This window comes from Mya arenaria, chromosome 14 (assembly GCF_026914265.1).
Source record: "Mya arenaria isolate MELC-2E11 chromosome 14, ASM2691426v1".
NCBI classification, from domain to species: domain Eukaryota; kingdom Metazoa; phylum Mollusca; class Bivalvia; order Myida; family Myidae; genus Mya; species Mya arenaria.
In genome coordinates this window covers 41,986,701-42,013,210 of record NC_069135.1, presented here as the reverse complement: position 1 = coordinate 42,013,210, position 26,510 = coordinate 41,986,701, and the positions used below count along the sequence as shown (strand labels likewise).

General features: G+C 33.5%; 1 protein-coding gene across 23 annotated transcripts in view; it reads right to left on the bottom strand.

The window, feature by feature from the left end:
- The window catches only part of LOC128216943 (ankyrin repeat domain-containing protein 26-like), a 95,969-nt gene that overhangs the window by 19,883 nt on the left and 49,576 nt on the right, over window positions 1-26,510 (bottom strand). For 18 of the 23 annotated variants that reach the window (XM_052923676.1, XM_052923671.1, XM_052923670.1 and 15 more), the window contains 7 exons: window positions 6,914-7,009; window positions 6,100-6,339; window positions 5,439-5,518; window positions 4,389-4,530; window positions 3,024-3,143; window positions 2,276-2,322; window positions 1,093-1,234 (listed from right to left, as the gene is read on the bottom strand). In XM_052923676.1, coding sequence (XP_052779636.1) covers window positions 1,093-1,234; window positions 2,276-2,322; window positions 3,024-3,143; window positions 4,389-4,530; window positions 5,439-5,518; window positions 6,100-6,339; window positions 6,914-7,009 — 867 coding nt within the window. Of the gene's footprint in view, window positions 1-1,092; window positions 1,235-2,275; window positions 2,323-3,023; window positions 3,144-4,388; window positions 4,531-5,438; window positions 5,519-6,099; window positions 6,340-6,913; window positions 7,010-8,236; window positions 8,249-9,134; window positions 9,276-9,561; window positions 9,647-10,300; window positions 10,400-11,714; window positions 11,796-12,572; window positions 12,706-13,111; window positions 13,306-14,725; window positions 14,903-16,568; window positions 17,653-18,520; window positions 19,018-20,847; window positions 20,982-26,510 lie in introns of those variants that run through there. The other 5 variants (XM_052923689.1, XM_052923693.1, XM_052923692.1 and 2 more) reach the window with 5 other exon arrangements.

Here is a 26,510-nt window from a genome sequence, read left to right as displayed (position 1 = left end):
GGGGGTATAATTACTACATGAATGCTACATCCGAAGGTAACTAATTTCTATTTCTTCACCATTTTAAATGAAACAAAAGGCAGTCTATGCCGCTTAAAGAGCCCCGCCTTCTTGTTATTGCCGGAGTTTGACTAGATGATTAGTTTCCTCTTACTCTTCGAAAAAACCCTTTCCAAAATAATGTTTTGACAGTGCTCATCAGGTTTTGTTGAAAAGGTTTGTCGAAGATGTTTTAAAAAACTAAACTCTCAATCAAACTCTGGTAAAAGACTGAATGATTTATGACGCAATTTATCATGTTGTATACACACAATGTCGTGGGACTTGCTATTCTTTTTCCCCAACTGACAATTGCCTCAAGATACTCTTGTTATTCTTCTCTTATTAAGGGGCATAACTGAACAATAATTGCATAATCAATTATGGGGCTTGCTATTCTTGCAATTTCATTAATGTTGATTGTTAATGTAATATGAGATTTTAGCTAACATTTTATCATCGTAAAGCATCAATAAGCAACAAATGATTCATCAGCGAGCTTAATTTCTTGTCCAATATTACCACTGATCTAAAATTGAATATATGACCTCGCTATTTCATAGTTAGCATTGAGAGATGCAATCTTGCGTAAATTGAGCCTACATTGAAGGTCATGGCCTTGACCTGGCCTTAAGTGAAGTTTTTCATGAAGGTCATGACCTTGAATTACCCTTCCATGGTCAGCCTTGAGAGATGCAATTATGCGTTGAAGAATGACCTTGATCCTCATAAGCCTTTAGTTGAGTTTGTCATGAAGGTCATGACCTTGACCTTACATGACCTTTTCATGGTCAGCCTTGAGAGTTGCAATTATGTGTTGACCTTGATTCTTATAAGCCTCAGGTTGACTTTGTCTTGAAGATCATGACATTAACCTACTGTTTTGTAGTCTGCAATTATAGTGTTTGTTAAGCCTATCTTGAAGATATATGACCTTGAATTTGACCTATTTTTGTCAGCCTGTAGTTAGTTTAAATTGTTAAAATATAACCTTGACCAAGATTCTCATCAGCCTTTAATTGAACTGTTTTGAAGGTCATGACCTTGACCTACCTTTTCATGGTCAGCCTTGAGAGATGCAATCATGGTGTTGAGCTTATCTTGAATGTCATGGCCGGCACGGTCACTGGCCATGACCTGTGCTGTATCCACTTGTTGTTTTAGAGTAAGGTTCTCATGCTGCAGACCTGTCAACCTGGATAGAATGAATGCAAAAATTGACATGATTGTGGTTTATCAGAAGAAATATTAATATCATCTAAACAAGTTTCTGATAAAAAGACATTGAGATAGAAACAAGAGACAGTTTTTTTTTCACCACTTTTGGGCGAAAATTCCCCTTCTGTAAAAGTAAATATTATTCTCCTGCCCAGGTAAAACAATCCCTTAAAGCTGCACTCTCACAGATTTACCGTTTTTACAACTTTTTTTATTTGTTTATCTTGGAAGGAGCTGACAAAAAATCAGATCGTAGATTTTCATATTTCTGTTTGAAAATTAATGTTTTATGGCTTAAACCGTTACTAACGGTTTAAGCCATAAAACATCAATATTTGAACTTGAATATAAAAATCTGCGGTCTGATTTGTCAGCAGTTTTATATTTTAACTGATTTCTATGGATTTTCGCAAAAATTGGCTCGTTCCAAGACAAAAAATAAGAGTTGTCAAAACATTAAATCTGTGAGAGTGCAGCTTTAAAAAAGGTGTATTGACCTCTTAACATTAAGCAATTGTAGCAATATAGTGCCATTTATGAATTTGTCCACAAGTCTGTTGAATGAAACGTTTGAGAACAAGATCAACATTATATGAATCAGGTTAGAATTATTCCCCTTTTTGCCAAAACAACGCTATTTTTCCACTATCTAAAGGACAAGTGAATTAGCTAAGGCTTTATACAGCCGAAGGTGGATTTATGACATTTATGTAGATTGAATAAACAAAACAAGATCACTGCCAAGCAAACCCCAACACTTGTTTTTTTGATGTTACACAGTCAATACAAGGGGAATTACTAAAATACTTAATACCTAACTTATGAGGCTTGCTGTTCATGAGTGTATTGTCTCCAGCAACATGTTAGATTTCAGACTTTGTACACCCACGATGTCATTTGACGCCAAGGCTTTCACAATATACTAACCTTTTTTTATATCAAAAAGAAGACGTGCTAATAATAAAGAAAACTATTGAACTTAACTTTCCACAAAATGTACATAAACTTGACAACTTACCTGTCTTGGAATGACTCTATCTTTGCTTGGAGTTTTGCATTCTGTTCCTGTTAAAAGATAAATCACATTGTTTATTTTACTACGAACCTAAAATTCTTACAGTATCTTATGTGTATATAAGTACATTTGTACTGAATAGGAAAAAGAAGCATGATATTCGCCTATTGTAAATAATATTGATAAACTATCCACTATATTGCAGGATTATTAACCTGTGCCTCCATCAAAGTCAATTATTTAAGCATAATAAATGAAAAGCCTGCTTAAGCATTGCAACATCTGGTTGATTATAGCTAGCTCTTTAACCGCGTTTGAAGTCCTTCGATTGATATATTGGTCTACAGCTTAACTGGATAAAATGTCCACTCAATTATTATTTTTAGTTATCTTGCAAATTGAAATAAAAACACAATATTATTGATTGGTTGATTGTAATTATTGGAAAAAATGTGTATTTATTATTAAGTGTTTTGGTCAACTTAGGGCTTTTCCAGTAAAACATATAACTGCCAGTGGGGAAGGCAATTATTTAAATAGTATAAAGTTGGGTGTCTTTTTTAGCTAATTTTGACCCCACAAGGGAAAATTTGCTTTTGTAGGGAGTGGCAAAATTTAAAAGTGCCCCCCCCCCCCCCCCCCCTCAAATATTTATATATTTAAGTGGAAAAGCCCTTAATAAAAACTATAATAAAATATAAAAAAAAATACAGGCCTGCAAGGTCTCATTTGAAAAGAGTGATGAAGGTACCTTTTCATGCCTGAAGTTTGCATCATAGTTGTCCTGCGCAGTCTTGTAGTACTGAAGATCTCGTTGGGTCTGCTGGTACTGATTGGTTCGCTCCAGGAGTGTTGTGTTGGAGATCTGCAGCTGTGAACATATACCAAACCCATTGTTTATCTTCATAAAAAGTGCAGCAGCCAATTGTATAAAGCTGTCAGAATAAGTTATCCATTTGATATATGTTTTTGCTAGTTTGTACACATATAAAAGCAATTAAATTGATCAACAGTAACTATTTGATGAATATTAACCAATCAATCATTATTCTGGCTAATTTTAACAATTCAAAGAAAAAACAACTTGTTTCATAAAATTTGCTGCTGAGGGTTTTGATCAATATAAAACATAAAGGATATTTTTTTGCTATTTATAGACAATTTAGTTATCTGCCCTAATCTCATTATTTTCCTAAACTGGGTATTTCCCTAAACTAAAAATTGCCCTACACTAAAAACTGCCCTAAATTGGACATTTCTGTAAACTAGATATAGGCTTAAACTGGATAATGCCCAAACTGAATAATGCCCTAACTAGATATCGCCATAAACTGGATATTGCCCTAAACTAGAAATTGTCCAAACTGGATATTGCCCTAAACTAGAAATTGTCCAAACTGGATATTGCCCTAAACTAGAAATTGTCCAAACTGGATATTGCCCTAAACTAGAAATTGTCCAAAGTGGATATTGCCCTAAACTAGAAATTGTCCAAACTGGATATTGCCCTATATATATATATACAAACTAGAAATTGCCTAAACTGGATATTGCCTTAAACTGGATATTGCCCTAAACTAGAAATTGTCCAAAGTGGATATTGCCCTAAACTAGAAATTGTCCAAACTGGATATTGCCCTAAACTAGAAATTGTCCAAAGTGGATATTGCCCTAAACTAGAAATTGTCCAAACTGGATATTGCCCTAAACTAGAAATTGTCCAAACTGGATATTGCCCTAAACTAGAAATTGTCCAAACTGGATATTGCCCTAAACTGGATATTCCCTAAACTGGATATTGCCCTAAACTGGATATTACCTAAACTGGATATTGCCCTAAACTAGAAATTGTCCAAACTGGATATTCCCAAAACTGGATATTCCCAGAACTGGATATTCCCTAAACTGGATATTGCCCTAAACTGGATATTGCCCTAAACTAGAAATTGTCCAAACTGGATATTGCCCTAAACTGGATATTCCCTAAACTGGATATTCTCTAAACTGGATATTGCCCTAAACTAGATTCTGCCCTAAAGTAAATATTGCCCTATACTAGAAATTGCCCTGAAGAAGATATTGTCCCATATTGGAATTATAATTGTGCAGTACTTACCTCATTTTCAACAGAATTCAGCTTTGTTTCCATGGAGTTTATACCGTGCATGTAATTCTGCATTTTCTCCTTGGCTGAAGACAATTCAGCATCCTTACGTTCCAATTGACGTCCCCATTCTTCACGGTCGTCATGGAGACGTCTGAAAATGGTGAGGAATTGAAAGTTAAATTATATCTTCAATAAGTTAAAATAACAATGTTACATATAACCATCATAGACTGGTGTTGAGTATATTATAAGTTACGGGGTTACCGGTAGTAGGTGACCCGATATAGGATATACGGGGCAAAGGAAACAATATGGTTCCCTGCGTATATCCCATATTGGATCACCTACTAACCCTTTAATTTATGTTTCACGTCTACAACTTGTTAACATGTTTCATTTATTCATGAATTTCGGAAAATAGACCCCATTTTGGTATGATATAATTTTTGTGACCCAATACGATAAAAAAAAAAATGAAGTCACCATGTGATCGGTCTTGGACCAATGGCGTTGCATCATTTATGTTGGAGGCGTGATATATAGCTATGCTGACCTCGGTACTGATATTTTGACCCAATGAGAACATGAAGTTCAGAATGTTCAATTCGAGACATATATTGCTTTTAAATGTCAACAAAACTGTACAAACCCAAAACCAATCTACAATTGATAGTCATATACTTTTTAGGGAAATTTAATGAATGTTTTTTTCTTGCATTGTAATGAACTATGCTTGCTCACATTTCTTCTTTCTATCATGCATACTTTATATATTATCATATATTATTTAATCACTTTTAAAGAGCCGCATCATTCAATATTGGGCCTTTTGCTTTTCTTGGTTTCTTTGTTTTTTCAATTATAAGTCAGGAGGTAATACTGAAAATTTAATGATACCTTTTTAATATATTCTTGACAATAAACATGAAAACAGATAGAGCTATGGAAAACTTATTCAAGGATGTTGCAAACGCCTATGCTGTTTTCATATTTAGCTATTATAAAAATATTTAAAATTGATGCTCTTAAATTCACCTAATTATCTATTAAAATACCCACCTTTCAAGATCACTTCTAGCCTGCTGGGCTTTTTCAAGCTGTACTGTAGTGGACTGTAACCTTGTTCTGATGGAATCCAACTGGAACGTAATAAAGAAAATAGACATATCACGTCCATAAGTTGATAACATGATTCAATATATTAAAATACTTTTGACACAGTAAAAAATATATTATATACTGCAGAAAAATAATAAAAAATATAGAGCAAGCTGTTTTTAACTTTCATGGTAAAATAAAATGAATATTTTGAAATTAAATAACAACACTAAGGGCCGATTGTTCAGATTGTTTTTAAGTTAACAACAATGTTAAGGTCGTAATTGTTAACTTTCAAATCTTTACCCTTCTGCGGAACTAAAATTGACACACTTGAGGTTTGCCATATTTCTAACAAGGATTGAGACATCTGTTTCAGAGGTACATATTTTATACAAATATATAAGCATGTAACAAAAAAGGTCACCTTTTAAAGTTACCCGGTAACACCGCTAAAGCTCCACACAATCGGTCAAATATGTCAAATTTATAAGAATATCTAGTGCCTGTTAAATAAATATAAAATGATTTTGCACCAATGAGCTCTTTTTTCCTGATGTTTTTAAAAAAATCCTTAATAATTGTTTTTTATTCTAACTCCAATTTAAAGGCTAAAACCCACCTCGTCGTCATTCTTCTCCCTAGCAAGCCTCTCCTGATCCAGAGAATTATTCAGAAGCTTGTTTTCCTTGACCAGTTTATCCTGCGCAATGTTTTGTTGGAGTGTAATCTGTGTCAGGGCCTCCTCGTGGTTGTGGAGTTCCGCTCGGAGGTCTTCCAGTCGTGCTTGAAGGGCCTCGTTTTCTCCGGAGAGTTGGCTGTTCTCCTCAGTCAGTCGGGAACGTTGGCGTTGAAGTTCAGCCTAAATTGGGAAATATTGGTCAAGTGAGTAATGGTTAATGCAAAATTAACCATTTCTTATGGGATTACTTTGTAGACTTGCACAAGAAATTGTTTCAAATCTCTTTTCGACATTTTAGTACTCTGGTCCAATCCATATTCACTAACTTCCTCAGTCTGCAGTTCAGACTGACACTCAAAAAGCCATTATTTATTCGCATCATAATGTAATTTTACAAAAGGTGTGTACGTGCTGGTACGTCCTTCTGTTCCCAACATACACAGCCGTTTTCGGGACATTGTTATTCCATTAGCTCTTTTACTATAAAATAAAGATAAATTCAATTTCAAGTCTCAGACTCAGACTCTAAAGACTTAGTAAATAGTGGCCCTGCTTTAAAAAATAAAAAATGTCTCATGTTACAAAGCGCGACAAATAAGAATATCAAGTATTGCTTAACTGAACAAATTCAACTTCATGGTATTTGAACAATATTTGAAACATTTGTCCAGTCTTACTTTTTGTACAAGCAAAATGTAGAAACCCCTAAATTTTTCTTAATTTCCTGCTTTTAATAACAAGAATGTGATCGTACCTTGAGTGCAGCAATTTCATTCTTGTACTTGTCCAGCATATCTTTATTGTGTTTAAGGTCATTGTCAGCTAGTTCTAGGGCAGTCTGTGCATCATCCTGTAACAGAATACCATATTATTTCATTTAATAGTCAGATCATACAAGCTCAAGGCTAATATAAATGTCATAGATATTCACACATTATATATTTACTTTATTATATAGAAATCAAGTTTAGACGAGAACAAAACTCAAATTCATAGTGATTTGAAACAACTTTTTTCTTGCTTATCATCGTAACCACATTGCGTAAAAGCCTTGTAAAAAGTAAATTTTTAAATACAGCGGAAGCCAGCGTTTCACTCGTCATTTAATTAAGACATATTAGGAGCTTATTCTATTCATAAACTACAATACAACTAGGAATCATCCCTACTGCCCCGCTCATCTAAAGTATGATCACACTGAAAGAAATAGCTTAACTATTGCTGCAAGATGCACAACACAAGACAGTTAGTAGTGAACTCAATGAAAGGATCCCAAACACCAAGACGGCTGGCCTGAAACAAGAGCACCACAAAGGGATGTCATTGCCCGTCTGTTCTTCTCCTTTGACCAAGGGGAACAACTCAGCAACTAGTTTTGCCAGAGTTATTGGATTTGCTTCACATATATAATTAACCATTGTCATGGATACATGGGTACCAAGTTTCATACATGTGTATACATTCAACCAATAAATGTTATGGCTAACATTAATGCTTTACACAACAAGTTCTTATGTCCCTTCACCAATGACAATTTCTCAAATCACTTCTCATTTTTTTTTAGACAAGCTAAAAATGGCGTAAAAACAGTCCATCATATCCAACTCAATGATTTCGCTTGAATGGAATAAAGAAAAGTTAGTAAGAGACAACAAATGGAAGAGATGTCAGACGATCTCGTGGTCAAACTCAAAATGAATTCAACGTTTCATTAAGCAAATGTTGCAGTTCCAATTATGGTGTTGTTTTTTTAGTTTGTCGAAACTTTTAACAGTCATGTTCTGGTGGTTTTAAAGATAACCGTCAACAACGGGATCACATCGCCAACCGAGTTACAAGTGTTAAGATGAATGCAATAAAAGGTCACCCGTTGAATTTGTCCCACTAAAATAGTTACCTGTATTTCATAAGGTAATATGTCCATTTTTTGTAGCAAATATTTTTATTTGTAAAATCTTAAATTCTCAAAATAAAGTCCATACAGTTTGAGATCGTCTAACATCCCTTTACTAGTAGCACAGAATAAACAACAAACACAGTATCCCCTAACATGTATCATGGTGCAATATAATCTTACCCCTTCGGAATCCTGAAAGGCGGACATAAGATCAATAGTGACTAAACAAAAATGGGTGTGAACTTTTATGAAACTATTTCGTAAATTAATAGATATATACTAAAAAATAAAATGTGAGTAAATTATTGATGATTATACTCCACTGTCAACAATTAACGTAAAACGATAGTAGTATGTTTTTGAATACCATGCACAAGCTTATTGAACATTATAACTCAAAACACTGCAAAATTCCATGCATAAAAATGTAAATACATAATTTTGTAGTGTCAGTCAATTTATTTTATACTTAGGCCTAAAAAAAAAATACATTTGGTTCGGGTCACCCGACCCTACCTACGGAATAGGCGCCGACCCTAACGTTTTTATAGTCAGTTTGAAAAAAAATAATGAAAAACTAAAAAAAAAAAAAAAAAAAAAAATTCTTTTTGTTTTTGCTTTTCAATATGTAGTTTAAAACCTTAATAGCTTATATAGAAGATAACTTTAACACCATTCTCCAATGATGAAATTGACATTCTTATATAAAGCCTAATAAAAAAAAAAAAAAAAAAAAAAAAAAAAGCCTACCTACCCTACCTATTTTTGAAAAGGATGTAACCCTAACCAAACAATTTTTTTTTTTAGGCCTAAGCATAGTTGTCCCAATTTCAAAAGCCAACTTATAGGTTGAAACATAATTTCTGGTCAATAAAAATAAGACAAGACAAAAACACTCTTGTTCCTCTTTTACATCTGCTGATATGGAAACTACGCCAAGACTGGCAAAGAAATTGGAAACAAACGATTTTAGCCATAAACTAAATTGAAACACTGTGAAAGCTGAATCACTGAATTAAACTTCTGAAATCTGAGCAACCAGGCTAAGTTTTTTACTCTAAACCAATACAACGCTTACCCTCTGTGAGGTATTAAGCAGTGACTCCTCATGCATATGTTGTTGTAGACGCTGTTGCTCCTCGTTGATTCGCTCCTGAAGCTCTCGTGCTGATTTCTCATTTGACAGGTGACGCTCGAGTTCCGCCTTTTCATCCTCAAGCTGAAAGATAAATAGATTCGATATACACCTATAATGTCTTTATAATTAAAAAAATATAATATCTTAACTGTGTAACTAATTAATTTCACATTCTTTGTTGTAAAGCTCACAAGATAAGCAGAAGCTAGGGTTGTTTTCCTTTACACAAATATTACTTTAGAGAGTAATTTAAATTGTGGATCATGACAAGCTGTGAATTTCGCAATGAAACTTATCTTTAATTATATTTATAAGCTATACATCCGAAAACAGAACGAAAGAACAACAATGCTTCAAAGCATCTTACATCCTTCATTTGATTCTGAGCTGATCTGAGTTCCATCTGTACATTTCTCATGGACAGTTCTGCCCGCTGCCGTAACTCCATCTCCCTGTTAGGTAATGAAAAATAATTTTAAGTGCAAATTGACGATCTTAAAGCCTGCAAGCCCAGCAGTAGTAAAATGATTGCTGGGCTTGGTGAAAGAAAAGTAATTCATTAATAGAATTATTTTTCAAATATAAATAGAGCAAAAATTGCTCGTCAATCATTAAACAAAGCACAATCACAAAGCCATTTTGCACCGCAGAGATCTTTTTGTACTGTCTTAACGGCACATTCAGGCAGTCAGTTTGGACTTTTCAAAGTTCCTTTTGTAACTGTGCCATTCTTGAAGCGTTATTTAAAGCTACAATTTGATTGGCTGGTTGTAGAGAAACCAAGGCAAACTGTACATGTATAGATGCACTTTATTCAAAATTTACTTGGTGGTTTTGGGTGGAGCAAAAGCCACTATCACAATGCTACAAAACCTTGGAATGCTAAGTTTATTTGCAAAAAACAGTACTTTAGTAGAAAACTTACTACCAAACGGACCATATTTACACTAAGCAAAATTGAAAAAAGATTAATTGCATTTTTTGGTTAAAACTGTTACGAAAAGAAAAATGACATCACCGACATACTCATGTGCTTGCTTATAGAAATTACAAAAAAAGTACAAAGAATGCAAAACTTGTATAGAAAATGAAGAAAAACCACTTACTGCGTGTACTGATCTTCCTTCTTAGTAAGCTGATCTTTTGTCTTCTTGAGCAGAAGTTCGGCATTTCTCTTTTTTTCTTCTTCATCACTCACTGTGTATCTGCGCAAACACAAGGAGCTATATCTAACATCCATCATATATCATTTATTCCACACACAATACTAGAAATGAGAAGATATCAACATGCCCAGTTTTTCAACTATGACCATTAGTGATGTTCCGATGATCGATTATAATCGAAAATTGATTGGTTCGACTTTAAATTGGGGACAATCGATTGTATTTTTTCATAATGGTTCATCGATTCAACCGGTGACTTGTTTGTCTTTTTTCCCTTAATTAATTATGTTCGCCAATTTTCTCCTTTGAGTTCATTTATACATTTGGAAGTGTTCAGTTGTTATCATATAAACAATATGGCCGAAAGCAACAAGAACACTAAATAACTTCAAACATAAACATACCATAAGCAAACATTCAAATACCATAAGCAAAAATACACATACCATAAGCAAACATACACATACCATAAGCAAACATTCACATACCATAAGCAAACATTCACATACCATAAGCAAACATACACATACCATAAGCAAACATACACATACCATAAGCAAACATTCACATACCATAAGCAAACATTCACATACCATAAGCAAACATACACATACCATAAGCAAACATACACATACCATAAGCAACCATTCACATACCATAAGCAAACATTCACATACCATAAGCAAACATTCACATACCATAAGCAAACATACACATACCATAAGCAAACATACACATACCATAAGCAAACATACACATACCATAAGCAAACATACACATACCATAAGCAAACATTCACATACCATAAGTTAAGGATTGTGAGTTATTGTATAACAATTAAACTAAACTTAGAGATATTGTCAATAAACGATTGTACTATCGAAAATCGTTTACTTGAGTGGAACTGATTATCGATAGTCAATCTGGAACCACTTCTCAACACTAATGCCCATGGTCTCATACTGATGCAAGTTTTAAACAAAAGTGTTAAACAGAGTAAAGCTGCCCAATGGGTTTTTCTTTCATAACAGGCATAACATGACAATTGTTAAAGTCAGAGTTATGGGCCTTGCCATACATGTGCATATATGTGTATCATGTTGACTTGAAGATTTTGAACGGTATCAGAGTTGTGGCCAGGGTTTAAGTTTTTGCATGACAATGATGAACCCAATGTTTACAATGACCACAAGGCAAAAACAAAATAAAATTGACAAATAAGAGCCATTTGCCAGTACTTTTATTACAATTCTATAGCCAAGTCTTATAGGAAACAGATATATTAGGAAAAGAAATCTAAGTTTCCTTTCTGCAAATCTGAATCTTGTTATGAGCAGAATCTTGTGATACTTACTCTAGTTGGCGTATTTTGGCTTCCAAATCCAGCTTGCCTTGTTCCAACACAGACTTATGGTACTTCAGGTTGTCTATCGACCTGTAAAACAGAAATAACAAAATTATAACTATTTGAAGCTGAAGTATTACATGAGCAGTTCTTCTTACACAATTTTAGGCCATGTAACAGTGCAATAATTATGGCTGGTTAGTGATCCCAAAGTCTTATTTCAATGACTCGATGATTCATGCTAAATTTTGGAGATTAAAGCACCTGCTTCATCCATCTTTAAACAACATTAAGGCCTAAAAAAAATAATTGTTTGGTTAGGGTTACATCCTTAAAAAAAATAGGTAGGGTAGGTAGGCTTTTTTTTTTTTTTATTTTATTTTTTTTATTAGGTTTTATATAAGAATATAATTTTCATCATTGGAGAATGGTGTTAAAGCTATCTTCTGTACAAGCATTTAAGGTTTAAACTTAATATTAAAAAGCAATTAAAAAAAACACGAAATATTTTTTTTTTTTTTTTTTTTTTTTTTTAGTTTTTCATTTTTTTTTCAAACTGACTATAAAAACGGTAGGGTCGGCGCCTATTCCGTAGGTAGGGTCGGGTAACCCGAACCAAATGTATTTTTTTTTTAGGCCTTATTTCAAATTTGATTTTTTTGAGGCCCAACCATTGAGAACATGGGGTCCTTGCACAAATAACTATAAATCGGATTACAATCACCATCAATAATTACTTTTTCTTGACAAAGGTATATATTGAATTCAAGTCAACCATTTTTCCAGGGATATCATGTGACTGACATTTATGAATACTATCAGGGTGGTTTGGCATTATGTTTGGCAACCGTAAATAAAGCCCCTTACTTCTGCATGTCTTGTTTAACTTTGCTCCACTGTTTCTCTTTCGCCTCCAGGAGATTTTTCTGACTGCGTTCATGCTCCAGCTGCTTGCGATGTTCACGCAAGTGTTCCTGCAGTTTTAGTACTGCGTTTGAGTCTGAAATACACATGCACATGTATAGAATACATGGTTGGGGGAAAACAACAACGCTTGAGTTTTGTTATTGTGTTTTATTTCAGTTGAAAATGGGTTATTACTTCACAATTATAAATGGCAGCGTTATGAGACTTGCTATAATACATGAGTGCATGTTGCATTTGGAAACATGTGAACCAAGTCTTATTTCAGTATCGAGTTATTGCCTATGTTAAAATTTTTGCCAACATTGACTCGGAGCTTGACTTGTTTCTTCGAAAAACAGATAAGCCAAAAGTCCTAAAAATAACATTTTTTTCAGATTTTATAAAGTGGCACAGATTTTATAAAGTGGCATTACTCTTCTTGCTAACAAATCCATTGCTCAAACAAAAAAATATCGGACAAAATATGATTATAAACTTACCATTCAAATTCATATTAACGAGTATATCTTTTCCGTATGGCAGGTTTTCTGGTCGATAAGAGCTGCTGATGTCACCGTTTTCTGTGGACGTTACTGAAAGGCCGTCATCGTCAAATGGAACATCCAGGCCTGATCGATACAGGCCCGTTGTTCCGGAGAAGTCGGGTAATTGGCTGAGAGAGGTACCAAAAGGTCTGAAATATAATATACTTGTTTTATGTAACCGACTGCACAAATTACTATGTGCTTCTATCGGGGTTTGAACCCATGACCTCTCGCTCTGCAGGCGGACACTCAACCGCGTCGCTAAAAAAGCTGGCTCTATAGCCAAACAGTATAAGTGCCGCTACATACACATCGTATACCCAGTTACACATTCCCTCTCCATTTTGAAATTCGTCTTTGAATTTCGGAGACAAAGGTCAATTTGCAATGACCTCGAGGCTAATCGTGCAACATCGTATACCCAGTTACATTAAAAATATAATATCTAAAATAATTGAAGTAGAATTGAAGATCAGATTATAGGTCAAGGGAAATAAGGACTATATAACTCATAAACCTTAGTCAAGCTTAGTTAGATATTTCAAATAATTTGTCTGTCGGTGGGTCAAAAGCTTTACATAGCTTATGTTACCCTGTCGTATATATAGTACCAGTCAATAAATATATATTGGCTCGACTTGTCAATTGCAAGACTTAAAAAAGCCTTTTTCAGTTTTTGTGTGATGTCTTCAAATACCAAAGTGAAAACAAATCTGTTAAACCACCTTTACCAAAATAATTTAAATGTAATGTTGGGTCATATTATTCCACTGAATCAAAAACATACCTTCACATTAATTTAAACAATGTGTTCAGATTATTCTTAGAAGATTTAAAAAAAAAAAACTAAAATCACTTTATCAGTCAGGACAATAAAACAGTCAGGACAAACTCATTAATGTTTTCATTTTTTCTTGTAAATATAGAAACAACAATCATATAATGCCCTTGAAATATGATGTTTTTACAACATTCATCGAAAGAAAAAGTGAAGAAAGTGTAAAAAAATAAAATATTCAAACCCTCCATTTTGAACAGGAAGTGCTAACTGTTTACACAAGTTTTGATGACATCACATGGATGACATCATCACATTTGCAAGGGAGGTAATAAAAACAAGATACACCTATTATCTCCCATACTTTATATCCTGATCACATACAAATGTGCATTTGATTATTTATTTAAATATCAATTCATTTAGAATAACAATTTTTGTCATAAGGGTGAATAATTAATATAAGGGGACTAATGTATGATTTAAATGAGCATTCAATTAAGATATATTTTGTTATCAAAAACACTTTCATTGGGCCATCTTTACAAAGATATTTGCAGTTGCTCGAAAGATAGAAATTTTATATTGTCTAACGAATAATTACTTTATAAATAATGAATTTATAAAGAGAACAAAACAAATTTTGCCAACTCAGACCCAAGGGTAAGAAATTATTTGAGTTCAGTCAATTCTATTGTCAATCAGACCAGTTAGAAAAGAATCTTTAAAAGATGGTCTATTAATGCTTAATCTTATTCTTGAGTGTTTTAGAAAGTCTTTTGGACACATACTTTGTCTGTGTTGGAGCTACCAAATCATCAAGATCTTCTTCCTCAGCGCTGCGCCCATCGCTCTGTAGGGACATTGCCGGTGGGAAACTAGCTGGAATGGGGGGTGGGGGGCCTAGATGTGGGCTGCCATTTTGGAGACTCACTGGTGTTGTGGTGATTGTCGATGGAGGCTCAGTGCTGAAATGAGAATTTTGGTTGATTTTTTTGTGTGACATAAAATGCAATATTTATGTCCATACTACTAAACAAACATTCACTATTGTCCAAAGATGAAAGTTAGTTCTTTCACTTGTTAAAAGATGGAGACAATAAAATTAATGTGTATTAGGCCACAGTTTATGAATAGTTTGTTAAGCTGTATACATCCACACTCTCAAAAATACCCACAGGGCTTTTTCTATAGTACCCACGGGTCCGATTATCGGACCCATTCCCAAAGCAAAATATATGATATTTTTCCCAATCTTCAGAAAAAAATCCCAATATTTTTTTATTTATTTTTTATTTTTTATTAGAAAGTCTTTTTACCTGTACTGGTTCATTTTCAACATCCTTAAAAATTATGTGATGTAAAATTTCTTTGATAATTGAACTCGGAAATCATTGATTTTCATCACATTCAGAGATCAGTATGAAATATTATCTGTCATGATTTATTGCAATAGATAAATACACCCCAAGGATTGATATTCTTTGGGTCTTTTAAAGTGAAAATAAACTAATATTAAATCATTTCCTAATTCGCAGGAGACTAGACATCTTTTTCTTTTAACTGTAAAATTTCCCAAAATCGGCATTTTCACGATGCAAAATTTCCCAAAATGTTTAGGGCCTTCTTCCCAAAATGGGCAGAAAAAGCCCTGACCCATGACCCAAAAGGGAATAAGGGAATGTTAAACCTACCTGATCTTTACCTATTGACCAATTTACCTAGCCAACCAAAACCCAATATCACAAAATAAAGCTGTTATTCATTTGGGGGGGGGGGGGGGGGCGCACAATAAATTGGATACAAGCCCGAGTCCGCTTGATAGAATTCCATGTTGTCTGCCCAAATGTGCACATATCTTTTCACATAATTATCATGAAGACTGGAAATGACCACAAATTCGAACAGATGTCTATCCCATTCATAATTAATTAATTGGCCATGAAATTTGGTATTCAAGGTTAAACAAAATATTCTTCCTAAATCAATATGTCAATCATTCTGTAGATCAGGAGACAATTTATGATCATGCTCTGTATAAGAAGCGCATCCAAAAAACTGAGATGTCAAAATTTAACAAGCAGATTACTGCTGCCAACGTCTGATAATAAAATCTGCTTTTAATACTTGGGCTAAATCATTAGAAAGAATATAAACGATTTCTACCTTCTTTTTATTTCTCAGATGAAAATAACAAGATAATTTATTTACATCAGTTTGTCATTAGATCATGAGTATCCTACTTCGTTGCCTAGCGGAAGCCGATTACTTCTACTTATGCTGTTTCACATTTGTTTTTTACATTGCTGTAATCAGACTCACAAAAGAGCCCCCAAGGATTGACTTAAGCCTGGAATTATACGTAATTATTATCATTACATGGAAATAAGCTTCAAAGGATTTTAGTCATCTGATGGATTATTTCTTTATTTATTAACATTATAATACATGTGTTCCTGGCAAAGGTTCTAAGCAGGGTGTTATATTCGATTCAAGTTCTAAAGGTGGGGTGGGGGGGGGGTCGTATTTAAGGCAGGGCGAGGTCATAATAGTCTATTAGATCCATAGCATGATTACATCTTATCTACATATCATATATATATATATGATTATTATCATAAATGCATTATATACCTTGCAAAGTAGCGCCCAAGGTTAGTCCTAAGCAGGGCATTATATTCCATACGAGCTCTACTGAGCCCTGGAGGGGGGTCACAACAATCTGTTAACTCCATGGCAAGATTTTTACTCCCTTTTATTGCAAATTAGGGTCCTATTTCAGTGCAGTATATGTAAATCAAGATACTCCGAATCTGAATACACATTTTACTTCTGTTTTATTCTATCCCATAATATTTCATAAAAAAATTCAGATATTTTTTTTTTTATTTTGCACAGTTTTCACTATTTTATGTAGACCCCTTTTAAACTCAATTTCACCCCAACATTTCTAAACATAATGAGAGCATACTTCTACAAACTATCATTCATCGAAACACATTTAGGTATAATAAATGTCCACATTTTCGTAGCACAGTAGTTTTGAAAATATTGTTTGCCGAACAAGAAATAAAATTGAACCCTATGTTCATACTCGTATATAGACAGATACAAAGAGGATAATCCCCGACGTTTGATCAATTTAAGCCACTTGACTCCTCTTTATGTAAAGTAAGTATTGTCACACTGATAAAACTGAAAGTTAAACAAATCACTTTTAACACTTCACTAAATGCCTTAGCAAGCAATTTCAGAGACCTAGCAAACACATTTCTTCAGATTACGTTGACGGTGAAATTTTAGGCAAAATATTTTTTCTACCCTGAAATCATAGTCCTACATTAGAACTCAAAAACTAGATATAAGAGAATTAACTTCAAATGTTCATGGTATATAATATTGACAATTTAAAATCCTTTTCAAATACTGCACATCCTTTTTATCTTAAATTGTACAAAATAAACCATTCTTTTTTATCATGACTCTCAAGTTTTTTGTAAATTTTAAAGCGCTTCGCAAACGACTGAAACAACCTTCAAAAAGAAGATTTATTTATAATGCATTTTTCAAATTGCCGGCACCAATTCTTAATTAATTCTTTGGCATGAATAAAATCCATATGAATATTATATCCTGTGCAAATATAAGCATTTATTTAACCAAATTCCATCGGCATTGTATATCAAACTCTACTACGGCATGCTGGGATTTTATAAACACATATCTCCAACTATCTTAAACATTTCAGTACCAAGTTTTATTTTGATAAATGCACTGAAAAGTAAATAAACTGACTTAAATATCTGAAATAGCCATGTTTTACTTTTTTATAGGCATTCTGTAAACAATAAGTCGACATTCTTTTTCTTTTAGTTAATTTCCCGTGACAATGTTATTCATGGCAGTGAAATATAATATCTGAGACATGTCAGTGATAAATTTAGCCTATGTCGAGCTTTGATTTCTTTTTAACAATACGTTCTTATCAATGAAACTCTGAAATTTTAAACTATCAAACACATTCTGTGGGTTTGGAATTATTCTTCTTAATTCTTTCCTGTTTCAAATCTATGATTATAAATCTGTTTCAAACTACCGTATAACTATTCATTTTCACAAAATTCTGTGCTACTTGAAATAGCGTACAAAAGAATCTTTAAAAAATTAGACAACTTTGAAAGCTTATTATATGCACCTTAAAAAAACATGAAGTTGGTGAAATTGTTATAAAAGCTAAAAAAGTTATGTTTTTTACCTCAGAACAAGGAAAGTCAATAAAAGAAAGCCATGCACATATTATTTCCAAAAGACTATCGTTAACTTCTCAAATATTTGAGAGTTTAGCACAAGATGGACGTGAAAAAGAAGTCATTACACCCTTCTTCCATGGCGCTCTTAAACTATTAAAAATTGCCCATTTTGACATCTGAACCAAGCTACATGTACATTCTTACCTGAATAAAGCATATATAATCCACAGACTTATGGAAACTTTCTTTATTCAATTTTTAACCCAAGAATTATTATTCACAATAGAACTCCTACTTTTTGACATCTGAACCAAACTACATGTACACTGTTCTTACCTGAATATAGAATAAATCCACAGAATTCCAGGAACTTTTTTTCTTCAAATTTAAACCCAACAGCTATTATTTACAACATAACTCCCACTTTTTGACATCCTAACCAAGATTCATGAAGATTCTTACCTAAATATGGAATATTAAATCCACAGACTTATAGAAACTTTCTTCAACTTTTAACCCAAGAATAATTATTTACAACATTTCTCAATGGAACAAGGCAAAAACCTAGTCCTGACCATATTCAGGGCAGTTTTTCACCTGTTCTTACCCAACGCCATATGTTCACATGTTTCATGGCTCCCAATACACAAAAACCCGCGCCAATACACATCCCATCATGTACATGTATTAAGACATTTCGTCATTAATAATGCAACATTAAAACACAGCCTGAGTCACTTAGTCTCTAACTGGAAGTAATTAATTATTAATAAACAAACATCCGCTAACAAGTCAAAGTTCAATACTGACTAAAAAGAACACAAATTAATGATATTGGAAACGGATTTATACCAATTAGCCAGTCTTTCAGAATTAATGAAGATGACTATTTTCAATGCAGAAGCAATCTATCAGGTATATTATTGAAGAAAATGCATTCAAGTTTTTGTTTAATGTTTAAGTAACATGCATTATATTATTGATGAATATATATCATTGTTTAAGTTTTTTAGTTTGGTCAATTTACTTCAACGAGAAAAACAATACGTCTTAATATTATCTTGACATCAAAGACATAAAATCTATACCAGGTATTGATACAGGAATAGATAAGGTATTAACCCTGTGAACTGCGGATATTTTTGTCTATGCGATAAATAATTTATCAACATTAAAAGCTATTAAGAAAGACAAGAAGTCAATATTTAGAATCAACATCACTAAATTGGAGATTTATTGCCGACTTCAAACATGCCCGAAGCACTGTTGGAAAAACCCGTATTTCCTTAATACATCAAAATGCTGATGATCATGGGCCATTCTTAATCAACCAGCGTACAAAAAAATATATTTTAAAATAAAGAATTTCAGTTGCATAATAGTGAGTGTCATAAATTGAGTTAAAAGTTTTACTTACTTTTTTCTGAATTGACCAATCATGTTATTAGTTTTGAAATAGATATTATAACTACCCAGAAACATTCAAAAAGTGAATGTACCATATGTTCGCTAACAGGACATTGGCCCCTTGACATTGGCCCCTTAATAATGTCAAGGGGCCAAGATTACAAACAGTTTCGAGTTCAGAGTTTACTTCGGTCCAATGACTGTATTAGCCCTAAATGGAAATACATATAACTGACACACTGAGAAAGACGTCATGGGGTCTATTGTAATTTTAAGGACCAGTGGTAACAAAGTCAGGTAAATTTAAAATGGACATTATCATTATGGAGACTCAAATTGAATGGCTATGATGAGAATTAATCATTTAAACGAAAAAATCTACCTGAACATAATATAATTGCAGCCACTTAAGTCCCTCAAACACATTAGGCCAAAAAAAAAAAATGTTTGTTTAGTGTAACCTTCCCAAAATTTCTAGGTAGGGGAGGTAGGGATTTTTTTTTTTTTTTTTTTTTCAAAATCTGTCGTAAGTTCGGAGTGTTTTCTTGCACATGGCAGTCTTTCCTACATTACTGTCATTGCCTGACTTTGTTTTATCATATAAACAATAATTCTGATTAAAATCTGCATTTATCCGCCCTTCGTAACTCTCTATTCGCTAATGAATATTTTTTTTGCTCAGAAACGGAAAAAAATAGTTAGGGTCAGCGCATATTTATAGGTAGGGTCGGGTAACCCGAAACAGACATTTATTTTTTTTAGGCCTTATTTAGTAGCTACGTATGCCTCTAATAGATCAATTGTTACGAACTGGGTTTGATGGCATAAACAGAGGCAGTACACAGAGACTTTCACCAGGCCATGCAGAAGCTTTAATACATCAAATTCTACCAACCATTGAAACAAAATCTTCAATTCACAAACCTAAAATTCTACCAATCACAAGCCTAAATTCTACCATCCTCATTTCGCTGGCTTGAACAGGGGCAGAATAAACTGAGACTTATTTCACCATATTTCTTGTGTTGGCAGTGCAGTGACTTTCAGCACATTAATACCAACCAAATCTACCAACCATAAACCCAAATTTTCAAACCTAGGCTTGCTGGAATAAACCAGTGAAAATAATCTTAGGCATAGTTGTCTCCCCTTTCATCACATTTTCTCAGGCAAGAAGTACTGAATCATCTGAAAAACAAAGTTCTACCAACCATTTACACAACATCTACCAACAACAAACCAAAATTCCTACCAACCTTGTTTTGCTGGCATAAATAGGGGCAGTAGATTGAGGCTTAATTGACTCCGCTTTCAGCACAGTTTCTTGTGCAGGCAGTACAGTTGCTTCCAATACATCGTCAATCTCTTCTTCTTCTTCCTCTTCTTCCATATCTGAAGGTTAAACACAACTAATTTATATATCTGGAGGTTGAACACAACTTTTTAAAACATGTTAAATGTCAAATTCAATCAGATCATTTCAACTGATTCATACACTTTAACTGGTTAAAAATCAATTCAACTGATGTCAAGTATAACTGATTTTGTTTAGTTGTTACGACATTTTTTAGTTAAAGATAGTTTTCAAAATATATATATATGTAATAAAAATCATCAGAAAAGGTTGAAACTTTATATGAGCCTACACCACTCTTTTTCATTGTTGCCTAAAATTGCTTTTCAAATAAATCTTTGCATTTTCAATTACAGCAGTTTACCTGAAGTTTCTCTCATGGGGAATCCCCCTCTCTGTGCGACATCTGTGTGGAAATTCCTCTGTTGGGAATCCATCTGGAATTCCTGGTAAGCGGGTGCTTGTTGTGAGGGGTTTTTCCCATTCTCTGGGAATTCTACATCCGCAGGGGTTTCCTTAATCTCTTCTTCGCTGATGTCATCAACTTCATCATCAGAGTCTTCATACATACCCTGAGAGGTGGATAAGTAAAACTAAATGTTTTTCCATAAGTAGGCAAAATGAAGGAAATTCATGAGATTTTTTAATGACAAAGACCTTTTTGGACATATACACATGAATCAGAAATGTTCAAAATTTAATTTCATCTCTGTTCTTTGGCTATTTAAAGAAGCAAAAACAAGCCTAAAGTATCGATTCAAAACTGTTCCATAATTCAAGAGATTTTTTCAAAACCAATTATAATAACTTAGCAAGCTATTAATGATTTGTTTCATAAATTTAGCCTAATATTTTGCTAAAATGAATTATCTGAGAATAATGCCAGTTGCTTACATCTTGAGCTTGGGTCAAAATTGCAAGGTGAACAGTATAAAACACCAACCATCATTGGCTTCATATCAAAATTACAAGCGTGTAACACTACCTTATTCTGCTGGGCATGGCCCATGGGTGGGGCCATATAGAGTCCAGGTTTATGTTCAGGTTCCAGCGGGCTCTCTTCTATCCCAGGAGACATCATTCCACCGGGAGCCGGGCTCTCATTTTCTATTTCGCCCAACTGTGAATTGAATCATGAAAATTATTCACTGAATATTGTAATCCTTAAATTGCTGTAATTTTACATAAGAATTGCATGTTCTAGCATTAACAAGGTATTTGTATGTTTTAGTTTTCACCCTGAACATGTATGTTGTTAATCATGATTTAACATACTGAAGTCAATTAAGCATGTAAAATTATTTTCTTTTAAGGAAGTAAGTGTAAAATCCCAACTTAAACCAACTGTACTCGATACTTTTGCAAACTTAAAATTATACAAATTCACATCTTGTGTTAGTTCAAGTTGAAACACAAAATTTAATCACAAAAGTGCATTGAAATGACGTTTTACAATAAAAATAAGAAGCTTATATCATATCAGCACTGTTATCAGCTAGTTAGAGCCAAAATCTCATTATTTCTTCACAAAGCAACAAAAATGGTATTTCCATATTTCTTAAGTGAAAACATATTTATTCAGTTTAACGAAGTACATCAAAGTAATCTTTTCCATAATGATTGGTGGATATAATTAATATTTTTAGCAAAAATTGAAGAAATAGAATCAAGTTAATATGGTTAACAATAGCGAATCCAAATATGTTATCTAATACATTGTTAATCTTCTGAACAACTAGAGTTTCGCAAATCTTATGTGTCCCTCAACAAGAGCACTCTTTATTATAAGGGCAATCTAATGACCGTAACCAGCGTGCATACCAAGTTTGAAAACTCTACACCACTTTACTCAAAAGTGATTGATCAAAACAAAATCTCCCATAATTTAATATGACCATGACCAATGTAAATACCAAGTTTGATGACTCTATACCAAGTTTGATGACTCTATACTTATACCAAGTTTGATGACTCTATACTTATACCAAGTTTGATGACTCTATGCCAAGTTTGATGACTCTATACCAAGTTTGGTGACTCTATGCTAATACCAAGTTTGATGACTCTATACCAAGTTTGATGACTCTATAATAAGTTTGATGACTCTATACCAAGTTTGATGACTCTATACTAGTATCAAGTTTGATGACTCTATACTTATACCAAGTTTGATGACTCTATGTCAAGTTTGATGACTCTATACCAAGTTTGGTGACTCTATACTAATACCAAGTTTGATGACCCTATACCAAGTTTGATGACTCTATACTAAGTTTGATGACTCTATACTTATACCAAGTTTGATGACTCTATACCAAGTTTGATGACTCTATACTAATACCAAGTTTGATGACTCTATACCAAGTTTGATGACTCTGTACCAAGTTTGATGACTCTATACCAAGTTTGATGACTCTGTACCAAGTTTGATGACTCTGTACCAAGTTTGATGACTCTATACCAAGTTTGATGACTCTATACCAAGTTTGATGACTCTATACTAAGTCATTAAAAGTTCTTGATGTTATGGAAATGAAAGAGTGACACTCTTGACACGGATGCCAACAATGACATGGAGGCCCTGCCTCAGGATAATCCCTGTGTCTGCAGTGCTTCACGTGCAAAACAAAAATGGATATACACACAATGTAAAATCTGTTTGTAAAAAGCATTATAAGGTATTATTTTATTACCCATCCATTTAAACCATTTGTGCAATTTACATCACATATATATTTTCAATCTGGAGCTAGAGAATTAGCTTGCTACAACTACATGAAGGCATGGCAATTAGCTTTCTAACAAGTAGCTGCTGTGATGCTAGACATTATTGTATGACTATGACAATAAGTGCAAAATTAATAGCTCTACATTTAAAGCACTGTATGTGAAAGTAATGAAAATATATGGGGGGTACAGAAGATAATAGCACAAGCAGGTTTGACACTTCTATTACATTCCCTCTTAAATATGACCTTGACCTTTTCACTTTTGGCTATCAATTACAACCTCATTCACAATAATGCTAATAAAAAACAGCTGCTATATAATATTTGATCATAAATGGCCTTGACCATTAAATGTGCTAGCTTAAAAGCAACACTACATTGTGAATTTAGACAGATCTGCTATTACACTGCTGTGTTTATGTATATTATGACCTTGACATTAAATATGTGACTCATGTCATCAAGCTTCTTTTTGACAAGTATGGCAAATTACAGTGCATTCAGTTGTTATTGTTTATAAAATCTCTATCAATGCAGAACATAATAGGCCTTGACCCTTAGAAGTGACATTGAACTGTGATACTGATAAATATATGTGACATAAAGATATAAATACATAATGATAAAGACAAGCTTAGCAGTTCATCTAGCTTTAAAGAAATTCTGCTCTTACAATGCTGAGCATGTATGACCTTGACCTTAAATGTGACACTAAAGTTAGGCTATTATGATGCTGAAAATACATTAAGCTTTCACAAAAGCTGCTATGATAACGCTGTGCATGTACGACCTTGAATTCTAAATGTGACCTTGAACTGTGACCTTGACCTACCTGTACTGGTGTTCTACCGGAGTGCGGTGAGAGCGGGGCATTTGGCCCAGCTATAAACTTGGTGACTACCAACTTGGGGGGAGGTTTTTTAAGCTCCCGCTATAAAAACAGGACATTGCACCAGGTTAATGTTAACAGAACAGTCAGTCGGTCAATAAACACAGGGTTTGGGTGGATTAGTATCTCTACAGCTTGATCTTTAGAAATAACTTAAGTATTTTCAAGAAACTGTGGCCTGGCCCAAATTTTGCAAACAAAGGTATGTCTGTTACAACAGGATCAAGCTTAGCACACTATTTTTGTTATGGTTCACAGTGGAAACACGTTGGCTTAATATCACTTAGCTCATGTTGGCTCAAAACGGAATGCTCACGTTTGATTTTATTGTACTCTTTGTAAGCCTTTCCACTTGGCTTGATACTCGCAAGGCTTGAAATATTTTTGCCGGTCCCTGAGATATCAAGCCAATGGGTTTCGATTGTAATTTGCGTAATATTCTCATTTTGTTCTGTGTTTTTTTAGGGGAAATTATCTTAGATAACAATTTTTGTTTAGTAAAATCATGTTTTATAATGTAAGTAAATTGGTTAAATGAAATAAAAGTCTTAAGCTTGTCCCACTTAAGATTTTTCAAGAAATTGGAGCCAGTATAAACGACTAAATTATGAAACTTCAAGAATTGGGACCAACTAGGGCTTGATTCTAGGCCCCATACGTGAGAAAAATACTTTTCAACATTCAGAACAATTTCAAAGTTTGTCAGTTTAAGATAGTTATGATCAAGCTATGGAGATTGCAACATTATTATTCAAGAAAAGAACAAAATGAACTACAAAGCATGTCCCTCAGTATTTTTTATAAAAAATTACCATCAATGTTGATAGTTTTTAATTACAATTCACACCAAATGAGGGACAAACTTTGGTTCCATTTTCAAACTCAAGGAAAAAAATCAATAAAGAAGTCATGCAATTTTTTATTAAATTTTTTAACTATAACCACAGCAGAGTCTAAAACACATCCCACAGTTATTTAGGCAACATTCTACCCATTTTACCAGCTAAAATCACCAGAAAAAACACCGTTTGCTCAAGATACAGAAAAGTGTCACGTTTTCTGTAATCAACTTTTTGTGTGTTCTGTTTCTTTTAAAAAAAATCAAACTTCTAGCCTGGCTGTTATAATTTTGCTAATCTAATACATTTATTCTATCAAACAAGACTATGAATCATTCCTCAACCATATCCCTCAACCATATCCCTCAACCATATCCCTCAACCATCAACAGTGCCACTAGTAAGTTTACACATTATTGAATCAATGAAATAAATGACATTGATCCAATAATAATAAACACAACATATTAATTGTGGAAAAGTTAAAATTTTAAATGTTACATTTTGGATGGTAAAATCTCAGAAAAGATTTATGTTTCCTGTTCAAAAGACATGGTGTTGCTAGAAAGCAAGTCCATGATGGAGATCAATACTATAATGCAAACTTCTCTTTCTTTTCTAAAAATTTGTGTATTGTTCCTTTTTTCAAATCCTGACAATGATATTAAATTATCCTTCTAAAAAAACTGGCAATCAAATTTCTCAAAAAGTGACTGATCTTTACATTTTGGAATAAACAGGATCCATAACTGTTTTTCAATTCACCAAAAATTATCAAAATCAGGGGAGAGAACTTACTGCTCGAGGGGAGGTAATACTGTGTGGCCCAGAGTTATCTGATCGCTGTGAGGGTAGAGAGGCCTGCTGTGATTGGTCAGATTCTTGTGGCTGTTGCTCATCATCAGGTAACGCATTGTCACCTTCACTGAAGTCGCTCTCTTCAGAATATTCCTGTGATTTCTCTCGCTGTAAATAAAGTAAAATATACTATTAAGTGCTGTTTAATTCCAGTATATGTCTTAGGTTCCAAAATAGATTTTAAGTTTCAATTTTTTTTTTTATGATCAATGATTTTTTAAATCACAATCTATTATAAAGTTCTGATAAG